The sequence below is a fragment of the Sparus aurata genome, chromosome 5 (assembly GCF_900880675.1).
Source record: "Sparus aurata chromosome 5, fSpaAur1.1, whole genome shotgun sequence".
In the NCBI taxonomy this organism is placed as follows: Eukaryota; Metazoa; Chordata; class Actinopteri; order Spariformes; family Sparidae; genus Sparus; species Sparus aurata.
The window spans coordinates 13,262,149-13,282,202 of record NC_044191.1 but is presented as its reverse complement, the minus strand read 5'-3'; the positions used below and the strand labels follow the sequence as shown (position 1 = coordinate 13,282,202).

The window sequence follows — 20,054 nt, the reverse complement described above, 5'->3', positions numbered from 1 at the left end:
GGAGGTGAGTTTGAAACGATTTATGAAAATAAATCACGAACCACAGTGGGCCACCTATAGAGACTATGACGCCTGTTACACTATTTTACAGCTGTTAGAATAATGAACTTTAATTTAACAATTTCGGCTGCCAGTATCCATGGTTCTATTGTCATATTATGCTTGGCAACTATCATTGTCTCTGTCAAAGAAACTTTGCAAGCGGTCTCCTTCGCTACATTCATCCAGATATACCGTTACTGCTGAGGTAGGTGATGCGCCGTGCTAAACTCCGCTATTCCGTGCAGTGCTGCGCCGTCTCTCAGCATACACCACAATGGAGGTTTGGAGAAGGTGCAACGAGACACTTTGAGTTTACTTGATAATGTCAACACAACGATTTTAACAAGCACCGGGTAGATGTCAACCATGAAGCAAGCAACACTGATCACGGATTCAGGATTATCTTTCGGGGTAGATGGATTTGTGGCGAGTTCACAAGTAAGGACTCCGACTCTGAGTGGCGTTCCAGTGTACTTTTTGTAGTGGGAGGTCGGAAAATTCCTACTGTCTCGAACGCAGCATCACTATGCACGAGGGCCACTGTGACGCACGAAAGCAGTCAATCTCAAATTACTGACAGATTACTTCACAGAGGCACAGACCTTTTGGATTGTAGTATTTGTGCTATCGTGTGATTTTACTGTATATGGTTGGTTGTTGATATATTTTTGTGAAATTATTGTCAATAATTGTTTTAAAGATTATGCTTTTATTGTGTTCAATAAAAGTGTATTTTACTAAAGCTTGAGACACCTCAGTTGTGAGCTAGACAGACATTGCCCCTGCTCATTGCTGTGCACAAATGTACTGTTATGTACTTGAGCCTAAAGAGCCCCTCTGGTGCCGGCAGATACATAGAAACCTCCTGGTAGAACTGTCCGCAAGTTTAGATGGAGGACACCAGGGAAACACCTTGAAAACACACCACAACATCATCATGACGTGTACTGTCACGCCTCTTTAGGAGCTGCAGCGCTGGCTTTCTGGGTGAATTTATGGGCGGTTCGTCTTTAAGGTGGAGATACTTTGCTCTGTTTGAATGGCCAAAAGCGGAGAATTGGAAGAGCGCTGCTGTGGCAATAATGCGGCTTCTCTGTGTGAAAGGGGCTTGTGGTTCACTAACTGATGTCACATTATATCAGAACCTTAAAGCCACAGTGAAGCACAACACAATGCAGCTTTTCTAAACTTACCATTAAATCCTCTACAGAGCTCATTAAGCCTTATTCAAAGAGGTGAAAAACATATTTATTTACAGCTACAGCCTTTGGGTGAAACTGAACGCACCACACAGCGGCCAGCTTCCAGTCCATATTGCCAAGTCCACTAACTATGACCAAATATAATCATACCAACAAGCAAGACCTCACACGAATGCACACACAAAAGGTCAAGAGCAAATAAAGCGAGAAAAAAAATCCTCTGTTGATTACACACCAAGATGAAAACTGTTGAGGGAATTGCAGTAGTATTGTAATAATTATACTGCCCTGTGTCCTTGAAAATAGCAGAGAGCCCTGTGGCACTATGGGAAGAAAAGCATGTTGGAGTATACACACACTCTGATACACATACACACAATTTAACAGCCTTATCACTCTCATTTTGCTCTCATTTTCTATAACACACGTGCACATACTCGAATAAGATAAGGACTTTATTTTTTCCTTCTTAATGGTCGACATGTATGACTTGTATGATCTTTAGAGTGTAAGATTGTCAACCCTGACCACAGTCACATCAACTCGAACGCAAGAATAAATGTGGGCTGCAAATCACAGTTATATCGAATCTTTGCTTTTATTTATGTTGCAGCTTTCCATTCCTTTAAATTTCTATGTTAATATCTTTAATCGATAGTCAGCCGCCTTAACAATCGATAAGTCATTAATAATTTATGAAGTATGTTGAGCATTTTTCCCTTAGTAAAGTTTAACCACTGACGCGATCTATGTAAAATCAGAGTTCGCTACACTAGGAAATAAAAGAACGGATAAAGTAAACATAAAGTTACTTGCAGTGCTTCTGTCTGTTGCTGTTCACCCACTGGCAGCTAATACTAAGGCAACTAAAGGCTAAAATGTGGTATCAGTCAAATGTCCTTTTGTATTTTTTACATAACAAATTATTATACAAAAACATATGAAAATGTGTGTATGCATGTGTATATATATATATATATATATATATATATACACATATACATATACATATATATATATATATATATATATATATATACATATATATATACATACATACATACATACATACATACATACATATATATATATATATATATATATATATATATATATACTATATATATATATACTGTCAACATTTTTATTGATTGAATTCTAAATAGCAATTAATCAGTTCAATATTAATTAACATCCCTACTTTCCACAGATCAGACAAAATAATTTTTGTAAGCGCAGTTGCTCAATCAAGAACCCTGTGTGAAAATGATCACCTCACAGTTGCATGCAATCATTTTGTAAAAATCATTGCTGTAAAAGACGGATGAAGTACTTTTAGTAGACATTTGTTTTGGCAAAAAAGTAAAGGTAAAAGTACAAAGTCATAAAGTGGTTGCATTGAGTTTAGGCCCAAGAACCTTAACTTATTTTTGTTGTAGATTTTCTCAGAAATTTGAGAGCATTCAATCAAAAAATGTTGTTCTTTTTGTACCACAGCACAAAACAGATTGTAGAGTTGAATATTTCAATAAATGTAAAAAGGATGCTGTTGAATATAAAGAGAAAAGACAGATACAGAATTAGAGTTTGAGCAGGTTTGATATAAATGAGGGATGTTATTTCACTTAACATTGCTAGAAAGCATAAAAAATACCAGTTTCGTTAAATGTATCATCATCATTTTATCAATGCACACAATTAAACATACATATCAATCATTTGAGCTGAATTGCCAAGACTTCCCTTTCTTAAAGACATAACATTGTTATGAGGCAATGAGTTTGGTTTGTAGTTTGCGGCTTCAGTGAAATACTTTCGACAAACTATTACAGACCTGGGTTTGTATTTACGACAGTGGCGCTGCATTCAGAAACTTTGGGGGGCACCAAATTGTGCAAAATGCCAATTTCTACATATTGTTGCTTTAAAAATAAGCATCCGTTACTAACGTTGACAATGCTACTTAACTGTTGTGTCTAAGATGTATTTATGCAATTGCGATTTTGGTGATTTGGTGAAGAATGTGAATAACGGTTTCAAATTGCTCTTAAACGCAATATTTTTTAAAGACAGTAGGCTAGTCGACAAGTCTGAGCACAACAAGTGAGCCATTAGGAGCATCCCGAATACATATCGGCAAATACTGACCCACTGATGGAGATCTGCATTTCATAACTTTTTTTTTTTTTTTTTTATCTTCCCTTAAACTATGCACAGACCCCCTCAGCCTTCACAAGTGATTTGGATTGTTCCAGTCCCCTAACTTAGCTGGCTGGAGCTATATTTTGCTGATATTGGTCAGACTGGCAGCATATTTCCCTTGAGTGTTCAAATGCAATTTTATGTGTGAGCTAGTCGTGGCGAGGCTGTGGAAAACTGATATTCTCGCACTACACAGATGTGTGAACAACAGAAAGCTCACACACACACCCACACTTCACAAACATATGAACCGACATGAACACAAACAAACAAATATACAGTGAGTGTGCCGTTCGTCCTTCTCTGATGTATTATTCAAAGTATGGTGCTCCGTGTTTGATGCATTTGTTGTGGTTTAGGGTGAGGGAGCCATCTCTGGCTCACATCCGAAGGTACAAACTGCACCGGAGAAAAAAACCTTACAAATCGCCAGACAGAGCCGATCCCCATCCTGATAGGGTTGTCATCTGTCAGTACAACCTGTTCCACCTGACTGACATGCAAACACAGTCACTCCACGTTGCCTTGCAGAACAAAAGCAACGACTTCTTAGCATAATCCCAAAGCACTGACATGACTGTACACCTCTGTACTCGCGTCCCAATTATCCAGGCCCTCTGTAGAAACACACAATGCCTACAGCATCCCGCGCAACATCCCACGTGGCATCATTAAAGTCAAACAAACCGCCTGAATGTTTTATGTCTCGTTCTGCTCTGCCTCTCCATGTGCCAGGCTCCGTTTCTCTCACTCATGTCGACTGCTTCTTCGACTCGCTCTCATTTTTCCTTTCTCTTACAAATCCATTTTCGTCCTGTCTCATGATTCTCTTGTTGTTAGGTACAACTTTACTTTCTCCATCACGTCATGCCGTTGTATGTTTTTCTATTACACTTTGTTCACGGTTCATGTGTCCGATAATAGCAAGGGCTGCTGTCTGCATTTTGATCATAGAAGAGACACAAGAGTAAGAGAAAAAGTATATTCAATTTCTTAACAAGCCAAATAACTAATTACTTTCACTCTTTATACTGTACGTCTATCTTTCTGTCTGTGGGAGTGTCATTAGGACTGGAGCAAGCTTTCAGACTGGAGTTGAGGGACTTATCACTCATCTGACAGTGGTTTTATGTGCGATAGATGTTTTAGCAAGAGCTAATGATGTATGACTATTCACTCAACATAAATCTGGACAATCAGCTCAACAAAGGTCTCGTGTTGATGCTCTTGAGGTATTTCATTTCAGGTAAGGAAATGCAGCAGCTCCAATATAATTACTTCCAGAGACCTACACCATATAGCCTCCCAGAGTTGAGCTTCATTAATAGTACACATTTTTTAAAGATTTTTCTGCATTAAAACCGGCCCAAACATGATGTGCATCAATATTTCAGGACCACCAGGCAGCCTATTGATCTGTCTATCTTTGACAGTAAGCGCCGACAATTGGCGCAGCATGAAAGTCGACTTTAACAAAACCGAAGTTAGAGAAGTCTTGCTTGTATCAATGCTTTGCTCTTGTCAACATCTCATTTCTTTTCATTTCAGAATTCATCGAGCGGTTTTAGATGAGGGCCCCTGGGTGGTCTCCAAAACGCTTCTCACAAAGGGACAAAAGAAGAGGCACTCAATTTCTAAACTGCTTTCAATCTTTTTTTGTGGATAACAGTCAATTACGGCGAATATTGCTCTTGAGTATTGTGTAAAATGATACATCGAATCTCTCTCTTGACAGCATAGTGATTTGCTGATCTGTATTTACATAAGATACAACAAAGCATCAGTGCATTGAATAATTAGAACGCTGTGCAACGTAGTTGTGTTGTTAGGGTAACAAACTCACTGTGTGTACTTTTCACAACTTAATGAAAAAAAAGACAGATGACATGTTTGAGCTAATGTATACACACGACATACAACAAGTGGTTCTGACCACTCAATCTGATTGGTCAACTTGACATTTACCATGTGCTCAAAACAGCATGGCAGCTCAACTAACTAGTTGCCAAAGCTAGAGCAAAATATTCATATTCATTATACAATTGGGGCGATTTCTGAAAAAAGGAGGGAGTGGGATGTTTTTGAGGCAATGACCTTCTGTCTGGATATTTCTATCAGCTTTTTGATAATTATGAACATGTATTATACAATTTCAGAACTTGAACTTGACACTGCATTTGCAGGGGCTCTCGAGCAGATTTATACAACTTTAAGTGCTGTATCGTAGTCCAATGGTTGTTAAGCTGTACTGAGTTCCCTCCCCGGACAGCTTAACAACTATTCACACCTGGGCTCCCCTAGCCCTAGCAACCCCCATGAAGGCCCTAACAAGTAGGGGTGGGCGGATTGATCCAAATATCGATAGTATCGATACCAAGGTGAGTACTGGTATCGGATCGATACTAGCATGATGAGATCGATATTTTTGTTGTAGTTTCTCTTCTATAAATTCAGCAAATCACTTATATTTCTTCACAGTTTGTCTGAGCGCAGCGTCTCTCTCAGTCCTTAAAGCGCAGCGCTCCTCTTCATCTCTCTCACTCCGCTCACTCAGGTTCACTATAACTCAAAAATATATACTTATATTGATATTGAGCCTACCTCAAACCTGACGTATGAATATGGCAGAATATAATAACCCCTTTGTCTATCTGTTGAAGGAACATCAGTATTTCTATTTAGGCTACATGCAGAGAGATAGGTTATAGATTTAATTAAGTTAAATATAATTTTCTTATTTGGCTAAAATCTTTGTCCTGTGTTTTATCGTTATCATATTCATGGTCAACTAGTTAAAGGAAAAAGTACCAAATCACTCAATGATCAGGAATTTTCAGTATCGGTATTGGTATCGGCAATACTGGCCCTGTAGTTACTTGGTATCAGATCGATACCAAAATTTGCAGTATCGCCCACCCCTACTAACAAGTGGCCCTAATGACTCTGAAACTCAGAGCTCACACGTGTCCTTAACGACTCAGTAAGGACACTCCCACACAGAGTTTAAAAGCCTGCAACTCCCCTCCAGTTAGTTGGAACTGAAGGAGCCTCTTAGATGAGAGGTGAAACGTCTTCAAGAAACTGAAACAAGTCCAGTTGCGTACATTACAGAATTTAGAATTACCATGACCTGGATGACTGTCTGAGAACCTTCATCAACAAGATTTTATGGTGCTGATTTATGCTACTAGACTGACCCGCTTATACAGGCGTGTCCCTACCATGTGCAAACAAAGTAAAAAAGCAAAAGTTATTCAGCCTTGATGTAAGACGCTCCTGCATTCTCCATCAGCTGTGCCAACCAGCAGGGCGAGGGGCTCTACTAGCTGGATTTATACATTAGAAGTTCAAAGATGTAGAAGCTAAATCTGTCTTTGGAAAAAATAAAGGCAGCTATATCTTAGTTATAAAAAGACAGAGCTAGCCAAGCATTTTCTCCCTTGTGTGTTTGGTACCTATTCGGTTTGGGAAATTCCAACATCTCTAGAAAGTATGAATGTCAGTGAGTCGGTCATGACGGCATCACTGTTCTCAAATTAGGTTAAAGCACACCCTCTCGTGTAATATTGCTTAAGTGAGACACAACAGCCCCTAGGTGACAACAATTTTCTCTCACAGTGCTCCTCACACCTGATTACACCTGCATCTGTTCTTCCCCCTGCTTACACTTTTTATTGCTCTTTATCAGCATTAAGTAAGGCATCAATTTTACAGTAGCAGTAATTAACTCCAAACTTTAAGCAGCTGCATTTTCACATTCACCGGTTTACACTAACCAAATTATGTCACACATTAGGGAGCTTAAATAAATGAAAATCAAATGTAAAGCTGATCTATTATTAAGAGTGTGACTGTGTCTTAATTCTGTCGTGCCTGGCCCTGGCCCGGCTTTGTGTGTCCCCTGTCCTGTGGCTGTTCTTTACCTGGATCCAAGGCCATCTGTCGTTTTCGGCAGCAGTCCAGGCATTGACCAGGCCCTTCTTGTTGAGGCGCGCAAAGTACGGGTACCATTTCTGCAAGCCGAAGAGAGCACGGTGGGTGGAGGAGGCCGTTATCTGCTGGTTGGAGATTATGCCGCCCTCCATGCCCAGTGGTCCAGAGCATTCTGAGTGAAGGGATGGAGAAAAGGACACATGAGCCTTCATGTCATTTTTGTAGTCACAAATGTGAAACTCAGTCTATGGAATGCACATACAAAAATAACACAAAGACCGCATTTTGTAACGTCAGTGATTTTGTTCTTCACATTTTATCTTATTATCTTCCTCATTTTCGCCGCATCAGAGAAGATATGCTTGTTTATCTCAGCCTCATTGTCCTCCACTGAGACACATCATTAAAAGTGTCACTTTTCCATCACTTGTCTCTGCATCTTTGTCACGGTCTCCTGTCGAGACCCCGTCTCTGAGGTCATCAAAGATTTGTCCAGCCTTACTCCCATCTTTGTGCCTTACTCCCCCCGGCAGGCTCCTCTCTGCCTTTATGCTGTCCACATCCGAGGGTCTAACAGGCTGCCCCCTCATCTCTTCCATCAGTAACAAAGCCCTCAGGCTTCCACCAGAGGAGTTGCAGCCACTTCTGGACAGCATCACCCCTAAAGTCAACAAGCGTTCTAACAACTTTGAACATCCTACAGGCTGCAGTATTAAAGTAGAAGGCATGACAGCAATGTCTCCACAAAAGCCCTGTCCTTTCTTCTCAAAGCAGCTTGCTTTCCGTCCTAATCCTAGTTGTTACGTTCAGGCACATCAGGAGCATTTTAATAGACATACCTGTGGTGAAAGTGTCCAATAGAGAATCTATTGTGCTGCAAAACAAATACTTCTTTGTGTTTCCAGAAAAAAAAAAAGAAAAAAAAGAAAACTACTTGGAAATCTAATAATCACAGAAACCACAAGAATAGAAACACAGAAGGAACAGATGAAAAAGGGGACATACTTCCATATGGTATAGGGGGATATAAAGCATACTGCAATATACCATTTTGTTGCATAAAACTTAAAGTTTAAAAAGTTGCCACACTTCCCAAAATGGGATTGTGTTAATTGCCCCATTTACAGGAAAAAAACATCTGCTTTTTATCAATACACATCCGTTAGTGAGAATCCACCTGCTCAGTATGGATTGAATTAGGATGGGATATGCATGCACGCTTTACAGTTTACCTCCAATCATAAGGTAACTCAGCCTGTGGAAAGGCATCATAATTGAGGACTCAGGTGTGCCAAGAAAACAACGTGAACGGTTGAACTGGGGTTGAATTGCAGCTCTAAACGGCTGTGGCGTACTGCCATCAAATGAGAATCACACGTGTCTGAGGGTCTTTAGAATCTCTGAATCCCTGAGTTAACCATTTTAAAGAGTCGTCTTACTGAGATTGCAAATGAGATTATCTCTCCGTTGGATATCATTCAAACCTTAAGCTGTAATATGAAACTCATTCACTTACAAATAGCCTCAAAATTGGTTGTATGGTTCTATAATTTAAAAGCAATCAAAGCAGCTGAGAAGTGACACAAGGTCTGTTTGAACTGCTAAACAGACTGTATGCAGAGACCCCCAGCATCTTCACATTTCTTCTAGCCCACATAGTCTCTCAAACTTAAACAACATCACAGCTTGATTGCAGATGTGCTGCCTCAGTTGTGACAGATGCTGAAGTTTTAATTTGTCTTTAAGTCAGAACTGCAGTTGCCATAAAAAAAACATTTTTTGTTTAGACATATCTTAGACATATCCTAACTCAATATGATATGCAATTATACATTTCTGCAGCTGCCCACTTCTCAACTGCTTTTTTCAATGTTTGAGAAAAACTTGGCTTGACAGATATTTCGGTAATTCATAGTCACATCCAAAGAAACCTGGACATCCATGGCAAAATATGTTGAAGTCATGTCCTGGAGAAGAACCACTGACAGTGGCTAAATATAGCCTACCAAGTCTACAGAACATTAATAGGACAGCTGCAGCCTTGGTTCCAATTTTACCCAGTGACCACTAATGGTATCAGCGGAATATTCCTCTTGCCACCCAAAAATGACTGTCCCCATTGGGGAACTTTATAAACATCATCACAACTGTTGACAGGACACCTTGAATTGCAAACGAGGTCAGTTATGACTATATTCTATTATGAATATTTGATCCATACAGGTTTTATATTTACAAAACTTTTCTCGAGCTGAGAAAGGCAAATTTAAAATTAAAGTCTATAGGTTGAGTGTGAAGTCATGGGCGGGGCCAGTGGGAGACACATCGCTGTGCAGATTCAGTGGTACACATGACTACAAAGGAAACTCGAAAGCTAGAGAACTTTCTTTGGTCTTTTCTCCAGGTGAGCAATTCTCATTGGATTGAATAGGCACCATCTGATCTATTATCAGGTTCTGTTATAAATAAACAGTAGAGCTACACGGAGAAACTACCTGAAATAGCAATTTGGGACCTTGTTTGTCTGTCACAGTTGAAAGTCCTTGAGGTTGAACATAGAAATGTAGTTCCCACTGACTTTTTTCATTGTGTAACAGGAGCAAACAAACAGACCCTTTACAGTAGCAGGGCATGCAATGTTACTTTTATTTTGCCTTTGTATTTTGGTGGTTTCATATCACAAAGGAAAAGGGATTATCATTGATACTGTATTTAATTTCATTGATGCATCCAGTTTATGATGGATATGTTGTGGGAGGGATTCCTCCCACTCTGTTCTTGGTGTTTATTTCTAATGACAACAGGGAGAAAAAAACGATGATGACTTATCAAAGAGAGGACACACATCATTTATTACACTTATAGTGAACAGTGGTGGCTCTGATTAAAATTTACCCAACTCATTTGATTTCTCCCATCAACGTGTCTCTGGTCACAGATAATTAAATGGTTGTGTTGATAGCCTAAAAACCACAAGTGTGGGGAAAGCTGAGGGAATTTGGACGTATCCCAAAAGAATAAGGCCACATCATAGGCACTCAATTCAGCCAGAGGCGCTGCTCACTCACGCTGGCTGAACTGTAAGTGTCCACGTAAACCTGCCTTCGGGGGAAGCCTGGAGCTATGGTCACCGTAAGGCTCTCATGCCGTCTTCAACTTCAATTTAAGCATAACACCTGAGCATTTCTAACACCCAGCACTGACACATACAGAGACAGTGCGTGCACACACACACACACACACACACACACACACACACACACACACACACACATACACACACAGACACATTCCAGCAGACAATGTAACTGGCGGCGCTGAGAGCTATGAGAAGACTTTCACCACAGTATAAAGCCAAGAGTCAAAGAAGAATGGAACAATGAAAACAACCCCTGTACGACTTCTCCAGCTGCTAAAACAGCGGGGTTCTAGGCAACAGGGAGCTGGGGAGACAGTGAGTAATGTCTGAGGACAGTCCAGGGGGATTGACTGGAGGCTGGGAGAGAGCATAGAGTATATCTGGATGTCTGTTTGTGTGTGTGAGTGTGTGTGTGTGTACTGCAAGAGATGTGTTTATGTATTGCACTATGGTAAATTACTCTTGCTTCACTAGTTCTTCCTTATGTGTGAGTCATCGCCTCCAGACTGATGAGAGGGTGGTGTAGGTGGATGTGGTAGCCGACTGCTGAAGCTATCAGAGGCTCCTGATTTTCTGATGGATGAACTTCAAGTCTTAGAAAGGATAAAAGATAAACAGCCTCCATTTTGAGACACGGTAATCCAATTTAGACGCATGGCGCAGAGGGACGGAGGGCCTTTTCTTATCAGATCATAGGCTGGGACTTTCTGAAGTGACCTCTGTTTGCAGTAATCCAAGTCACATTTGCATTTCAGATTTCTATACCTAATCCTTGTAATTCAGAGACAATGGACATCTGTATATTTGAGTGTCTCTCTCCCTCTTTAACACTGAGTGAAACAAAGTGTCGTTCTGCCCTAAAGGAGGTCATGTGTCAACAAAATATCTCAAAATTTGAATTATATTATCATGCCCAACAAGCTTTGGGCAAGAGAGCATTTGATTAGAATTGATTACTCCTGTTACATAATTTTTCGCTATAACTATGAACATAACCAAGCAATATACATACATTCACCTTTGGGCATGTTTACAGGCTCAGCGATCAATTCCACCCAAATCTGAAGGGAAGGAAACTTGTATTTGGTTGTTGTCGAAAGTTAAACAAGTGCCTCTCTGAAATGCCACAATGCATTGAATATGTTTAAGAAAAAACACAGTAATGGGTCAAAGCTCTCCCTCTCTCTCTTCTTCTGTCCTTCTCCTTCAATGTGCATGTGTGTGTGCATGCTGTGCCTGTCTGTTCTGTGTTTGTGTTCTTTAGCCAGGTGTCCACCCTGGATTGGAAGTCCTGTGTCTCAGGTCCTACCTCTCTGATCGAGTTGCTTAACATCCTCCTGGATCCATACACTTCACATATGTTTGACAATCATACAGCATATATGTAATAAACTAATTATATATGTGTTACATATCTATTATGAGCTCTTTTGTATATTTTAGTATGTTGTGGTATGAGATATAGGGCTGTATAAATGAATATATACATTAGGGCTGTCAAAATTAAAGCGTTAACGCGAGACGATTAATTTGTGGAATTAACATGATAATTTTTTTTTCACGCATTACCGCATGTGCAAAATGACCCGCGCCTTATATCCCATAATTCATCCCACTACGTCCACACGTCCTTGCTCTAACGTTATGGCTGGTTGTGACCCGAACGAGATGGAGGAATCCAAAGAACCTGTTGGCGCTTTGGATGGAAGGTTCGAGTATAAGAAAAACAAAGATGGAATAATCAATAAACACGTTGTGATTAGCACACACTGCAGGAAGGTGATTACGTTTCACCGAAGCACCTCAGGATTTAAGTATCATCTCAACGCCAAACATTTATTTGTCGGAGTCTTCAACCTCAGGTGTGACCCCTGGCCTGCGGCAGACCACTCTCACCGAACGCAGGGCATTAAGAAAGTCTACCTCTGACAAATTGACTGACACAATGGCAAATGGATTGCCAAGGACTGTAGACAGATTAATATTGGCAAGGACGTGGGCTTCAGAGAAGAACAGAAAAAAGTTTCATCCATCCTATATTTGCGGAAAAAAAAAAAGGAGCAATGGCTAAGAAGCCCAAATTATTTAGAATGAATGTTATCTTTTAGTTTTGATTTAAAAAAAAAAAACCTGAATTCGCCAAGAGGCATGGGAGATGGATCCAAATTATATTATTACTGAGATTGAGAAATAAATCAATTTGGCTGTTATAAATGTTAAACATATTTATCTGCCTCCTGTCATTTATCTTTCTGTTCCAACTATGATATACAGAGAAAATGTGAAATCTCCGGCCATATTTAGGAATGTTGATAAATATGAATAAATCCACAGCTAGCCTGTGATTAATCAGATAAAAATGTTTAATAGTTTGACAGCCCTAATATACTTTTAATGATTCTTATTATCATCACATTCTTGTTTCTTCTGTTCATACATATAACTTTAATGCACCGCAGAATTATTTCCTGGGTGTATACTTGTTAACCTAGCAATGAATGTAAATAAATGTATAGAAATTACTGTTAATATGTTTTGTGTTTGTGGAGCATGAATGTAGGACAAACATTTATTTCATTATGCAACTCTGTGTTGTATAATGACCTTGAAACCTGATAAATAATATTAACTTGACTACTTAAGCACATCAGTGCCTTAAGTTAAATGCTAATGTAAATATGCTAACTTTCTCAAAGTAAAATTTGGTAACACTGTAATGCTAAACAGGTGTACAGACCATTTTAGTTGGGGGTATTAGCATGCTTATATACGCTTCTTAGCAACAAGCATAAATGTCTGACCACAGATATAGATGTTGAGATCGTCACAATGCGTGTGGAAGCTTGGACGTGCTCGTGGCACTAGAGGGAATGTCGGGTTGATCACCAATGTCTTTAGGATTTATCCCCCGGGAACCATGACTGCCTGTACAGGATTTCGAATCAATCAAGCAGTTGATGAGAGATTTCAGTCGGGGATAAAGTCAAATACAGACAGACCAGCAAGGCACATGCTATGGACCCACAGAGGGCAACATATCACTAAATTGCCTTTTATGAATAATCTCAAGACCAGAATTTGCCTCGTACAATTATGCATCCTTAAGCAGCAGTTTACTGAGTGGTAAGTTGAGGTAAGGGTTATATCTTCTGACAAATGTAAAGAATGTGTAAGACACAAAGCGATAATACACGATATTCTTCATGAAAGTTTCCACTTGTTACAGACCCTATGGATTTACACGTTATTCTGACAAAAAACACCAAATGGCCCATCAGCCTGATTTAACCCCTACAAGTGAAATGGAATCTATTTTTCATCATTATGATCTGATGTTAGGGCTGAGTTGCAATGTTGCATCAACATAATGTCATATTTGTCTCGTTGTTGTACCTCTCGGGCAGCCCTCTTGTAAGGTATTCTATGAGAATGTTGTGGCAAGACACTGTTACAAAGTCGCGGTCCCTCTCACCTTGCGTCAATGATGGGCCACTCTTAACGAGCTGCCTGCCAGTCGTCCGTCAGAGCGGCAGAGCCAGCCAGCCCCTGGGCCTTGGCCTGCTGGCCCCTGAGCATACATCAGCCCTGCGACAGCACACATCACTAACACCACCACTACCGTGATGTGACAGCTGAATCCATCTCCCACAAGCCCTACCTACAGCCTAAACAAATTAGAGCCCCACTGAAATTAATGCCAGCACACCAATACTAATGAGCATGCGGCAGAGAGAGGGGATGAGGAAAAGAATAATAAACACACAAAACAGACGTCAGCCATACACTGGAGGTTCCACAGTTGACAAATGAGACTCAAAGAAACGCACCTGCATGTATTATATGTGGGTGTATCGGGTTGTCAGCATATGTGCAGGTGCTTTTCACAGTGCGCAAGAGAGCAAAACATATTTCAATAAAACATATGACTTTTCTACAATTGAATACATGCATAGAAATATGGAAATACGTGCATTTGTTTACACAAATTATACACACACACACACACACACACACACACACACACACACACACACCACTTCAACAGTATCCATGATGCTGAACAAGATGATCAATTCATTTTGGGGGGGCGGCTGTGGCTCAGGGACAGACCCAGCGTCTCGTTATATGAAGGTTGCTGGTTTGATTCCCCTGTAAATATTCATATTTACTTTAAAATCAACATATCAAAATGTTTAGAAAGGAGTTATGACACAGCTAACACGGGCGGCCGAAGCTCATAGTTTCTGATTGTCATAGTAACAAAAACGCTTTTTCTGGCTCAAGGGAACTCTGGATAAGTAGTCAGATATTTTGACTGCAGAGTTATTAGCATGTGATTCAGCCCTCAACATCGTCTACGACGAGAAACAAACCCTGAAAGAAGTGATATCAGACAAACAGCTGTGGTTTATGGCTCTTCGTGGACAAGGCAAGGCCATATCTGCAGGTGCATGGAGGAGTTTAACACAAATAATAAAAAAGTAAATACAAGGAAAAATGAAACCAACAAGACATTGAAAGTATTTTAAATGTAAGCAACGTCTTGAAATCTTTGGCTAATCTGCATCGAGAGCATTGAGTTTATTAGAGTTTACTTGACACAGGGCTTCTGGGTTTTATTTGATTTTGGAGGGTGAAAGTAAACTTTGTGTACTTCGATCGATTAAGCTTCTGCTTAAGGCAGATGGTTCTACAATCATCTTAGCTTCAAGTTGCTTTTGGAAAAGGAGTCAAACAGTCATCAGCTTTCGTCATTATTGGATCTTTAACTGACTATTTAACCTGTATTAGTGTCTGATTGTGAATGCCTTGGGACAATTACAGCAGTAACAATCCCAAATTTGCTTCAGCAGAAAGGCTGAGGCAGCTTGCACTGAGTGTTATCTAGTAGTGTTTAGTGTCCTCCTGTGTATTTTACAGCGATTCACTTTGGCAAGGGATAGATATGATTCTTTCTCCTCACGTTCCATCGGATCATGGGAATCAATATTGATGGAACTGTAATTATTTCAGCAAATCACTGAACAGACAGGCAGTGGCCAAAAGCTCCCTGCTGCCTGTGTGTATGGTATTCTCACAGTGAATGTACTGTATAGCTGCTAAATCTGCAACAGACAATGCTTGTGCAGGACTTGCCCACACACAACGTGGGTGTAAGGAACACGTCAGGGTAGGCAACGAGTCCTTGCATAGAAGTACATTCCAGGCATTTCTCTTTTTCTAGGTATAGGGTATTCATCGGGGGACCCCACGGACTGTACTTCTGTACTGTATCATAAGGCTGCAGCACATTCAGCCGATGATGCATCTCAACAGCAAAGTCAGATTTGGATTCTTATTCTATGGTGGCTTTCTACAACCTATAAGACAATAGTATACCTTTACTCAGGAGTAAAACTCAGCTTGTGAGAAAAAAGGTTGACCTCAGGGGTTTTGGAGAAGTTACATCAAATATTGGAATCTAACTCAAATCGTCTCACAGTGAGGCTATCAGGGTTATCTGAGCTCGTGTTTATAGGTTACACATTTCTTTGGCTGAATGTCTGCAAAAAAAGCACGTAAAGTTTGAACTAGAAATGTACCATTTATCAATCGTGGTTATTTTAAAGTGTTACCAATATCGTTCATGTAATCAATTTCCAGAAATGTAGCTATGGGTTTGGAAATATTGATGGTCATGGATATTGATGGGCAACAACTACAATTTTCTCATTTGACCTTTTGGTAATATTGGCTTAACCACATTCTGTATGAAATTGCCCTGTCAGATAATAACCAGTTTGGTGAGAAAAGTGATGGTGCTTATTTTTAGCTCGATAGTTGTTACCAGCTATAACGAGTTTTCACCCTTGGGGGAAATGCATACAAAAGTGCTACAATTCCTACACAGTTCATCTTCTGTGGATGCAAACACCATCAAATTCAAGCTGAGAATCAGCATTTTCTCCGCGTGGTCATTGTTTTATTTCAAATCGAATGTGTTGAAGCACAGCACCAGAAACAAACCATCCTAATATTCAATGACTGTGCTGCAATGTTGAAAAAGAAAAAAAAGAAAGAAAAAAAAACTGAAGCTGAATTAATGGTTGTATAATATGCTGTACAAATATTGAATTTAAATGGGAAAATGGAAACAAGCATCATTAAACAAATAATGGCGCTTGGCATATGTTCAATCAGTAAGGCTTGGTCTTTCTCCTGGAGTTTTTCACTCCCTACACCGACCAGATCAGTCAAGCGCTGCCTCTTTACCCCTACTCAATCGTTCAGATATTTCCATTTGCCTTATGTCATTCAGCTCATTAAAACAACTACAGTGACTTGCAAAATTTCTCACATTCTATATTAGACTTTCTCAGAATGCCAGTATGATGCTGAACAACTGTGCTGCACCTACAGGAAAATCTGATGAATTAATTTGTTAACAGTGTGGGGTTAGCTCAGGGCTCCGAGTCCACTGATACAGTAATCCTAATATGTTCCTAGACTGAGCAGACAAAATCCCCACAATAGCATAATAAACACACAAGGCCCCTTTGAGCTCTCCAGCGTCTTGCAAGGGAGAAAAACCACTTCTGATAACACAAAGCTCTCTCTCTCATTCTAAACAGCCACTGGGCAGCAAAAAATGAAAAGAGGGCTTGCGAGCCCAAAGTTGCCGTGACTTCACAGCATTCAAATGTTTCATTTTTTATTATTATTGCTGTTATGTCTTAAGGGTTATTGTATTTGTCTTAACATGACTTTGTCTTGTTGTTCAAGCTTTGTATTAAACTCATAAGGAGAAATTTGTATTAATTCGCACAATGAAAATTGAAATAAACATTGCCCATCTTTTGTTGCTCCGATTCCATATTGACGTTGTGGGACTTCAGGATGTATTTGTTGTGCAGTTTGGTTTGACTTTAGGTTGAGAAGTAATGCACTTGACATAACTTAATAACTAACATAGCTATGTTAGTTAAAATAACTCATCCTTGACTTTTGGTTTCACACTGGACATGAACAGTGGCATCCTGGGTTGAGGTTCCATGTTTGTTTTTCCTACCTATGTGTCATATCCCATATGCATTTCAAGATTTGTATAGGGGGATGTACTTAATACAACTCCAGACTTCTCCAGAGACAGAAAAAATGGACTGGGATCAACACGTATCAGCTGACAATTTCAAACTGTGCATGAGATTCTATTGAATACTGGATTTTGCTGTGAACCAGGTAACAACAACAGAGAAAATCAATTTAATACCATGGGCAAAAAGATAATCATGCAACTTCCTGAATCCTGAAGCGTGTCCGGTTGATGTTTAAAGATTTCTGTGTGAGCAGTTTTGCTTTTGTGTTTGTTCGTGTATGTTAAGTGTGTATTGTAGCTGTCATTACACCCGTCTAGAAACTGCAGTTAAAAAGAAGCCAGGACGGCTAAACTGGCTCACTTACAGAAATGCTGTTAATGTGAAATATCCCATTATGTCTAAATAGCATAAATATAAAAATGTAACTCAATCAATTATGGACTACATGTAAACCATCAACCAATCAATGATAATAACAAAAATGGCATGAAACAGATCCAAAACTGAAAAAAAAAATCTCCTCAAGACCAGTTTGCTTTGCTCGTATGTACTACCTGAATATTGCTCGGTTACCCGCTGCATCAGGCGTGCTGTATGAATGGATAGTTGCAATAAAAACAACAAAAAAAAAACATTGAAAAAGGAACATGAGCACTTACTGGATTGACAGTTCCTCCCCATGTACTCTCCTGGGCATTCGCAGGAATAGTTGGCAACCAGATCTGTGCAGATGCCCCCATTCTTGCACGGCTCCCTTTCGCACTCGTTAATATCTGGAAGAGCCAAGAAACAAACAAAAAAAAGATTAATTTATTTGAAGCAGACATGTAGGCAATTAAAAAGACCTCATCCTCATTAGAATGCATTGGTAGGCAGTATATATTGAATTTTCTCCCAGTGTTACTCGATTCTGTCTGCCCATAGAAGCTCTCACAAAGACACCGGTTTCTTGAAACTAATAAATCACCTAGCTCCTCGGGAGACCATTAATGCCAGAACACAGGCCCGAGCTTTTAGATGTTAAGAACAATTAACCTAGTGTGCTTTCTTTGTGAGTGAAATAATTATCATACATTTCAGTGTACTTTTCAATGTGAGCGCTCTGCAAACCAAGATTGCGCAATTCTGCAAAGCAATACAAAGGCGAGCATTTATAGCAGTTACAATTACCATTTTCATTTACACTATTCTTGTGAAACAGTCTGTCATGTTCAATGATTGTTCTGTTAAAGTTCTGCAGCAGTGAAGACTTGCTTGTGCTCCACTGCAGACATGAGCAAGTCTCAACCAGCCAGCATTAGATTTTTAGCGCATTGCACAAATTGAATAGCCACACCTGGACTCATTTACATCTGCAAGTGTGAGTAAATAACTATGCTAAAGTGATAGCAATCACCAAAAAATCTGCCACATACTTCAGCAGTGGGCTTGGTAAATATCCTCAGGTTCTTGATTTTTTTAGGCAAACACAGAAACATAGAAGAGCAGACTGTCTGTCACCATAACATCAAATCGCTCTCTGAAACAGCACCTATCTAACCAACAGCGGCAGGTGACAGACCCATAATGCCACCCATCACACCCGTTTGAACTTTATAGGCACAGTTAATGGAAGGAGGATTACAGAGATAGTTCAGGAGGGAGAGAAGAAAAAAGGGGGCAACTTTTGAGCAATTTTGAACACATTTCTGATGATCTCCAAACTTGCCTATGGCTGCTACAAGACTTTTTAATCCTAAAATCCTAAAAAACACACTGCGAGTCGTCTGCGACTCATAGGTACATCTTGGTTTCATGAATATGTAACCAGGCTTGAGATTTGGAAAAGCTTAAGAAAGTGAAACATGATTAAAGTAAGTCTGTCACGGTGCCTCATCTCTCTGAGATTTTATCTGTAATATCTATAATAGTCACTTGGGCACATTTGTAATATCTCGAAACGTATCTTTTTTTCCCCCCTGCAAATGCCTTATGCTCTGGAGAAAAATAGTCATGGTCTTTACACGCAATGGCCACTGAGGTAATGTGACTGGAAGCGGTAGCGTCTTTAATATGTGGCAGTGCAGGAAACTTAATAAATAAATATATAAGAAAGCGAGAGAGAATGTGAGAGAGGGATGAGAAATGTCTTGTGATTCATCCCAAAAATCTGTAGGGGCCCTGTGATACAACTATATTTGGGTGAAAAGACGTTTAATGGAATTGAGCTGTAAAATCTTTCCCAAAAGATGATAAAAGCTTTGCACAGGTTGAACCTGAGACACACCATCTATGTTGTTTTTCATCTACCTGGTATGCATGAGGCATTATTGGTGCGTCTGCGTGGTTGTATGGAATTCATATGGAACAGACGTATAAAATAGCATCTAATGCCGTGTTTTCATGTCATTTATTTCACCATATGAAAACACAGCAGGCACACGCAAGACAAGGCCTGCTGTGCCTTGTAATGAGGTGGCA

General features: G+C 39.8%; 1 protein-coding gene across 3 annotated transcripts in view; it reads right to left on the bottom strand.

The window, feature by feature from the left end:
• The window catches only part of LOC115581986 (EGF-like repeat and discoidin I-like domain-containing protein 3), a 126,489-nt gene that overhangs the window by 38,044 nt on the left and 68,391 nt on the right, over positions 1-20,054 (bottom strand). For all 3 annotated transcript variants that reach the window (XM_030417614.1, XM_030417615.1, XM_030417613.1), the window contains 2 exons: positions 18,254-18,367; positions 7,370-7,551 (listed from right to left, as the gene is read on the bottom strand). In XM_030417614.1, coding sequence (XP_030273474.1) covers positions 7,370-7,551; positions 18,254-18,367 — 296 coding nt within the window. The remainder of the gene's footprint in view (positions 1-7,369; positions 7,552-18,253; positions 18,368-20,054) is intronic.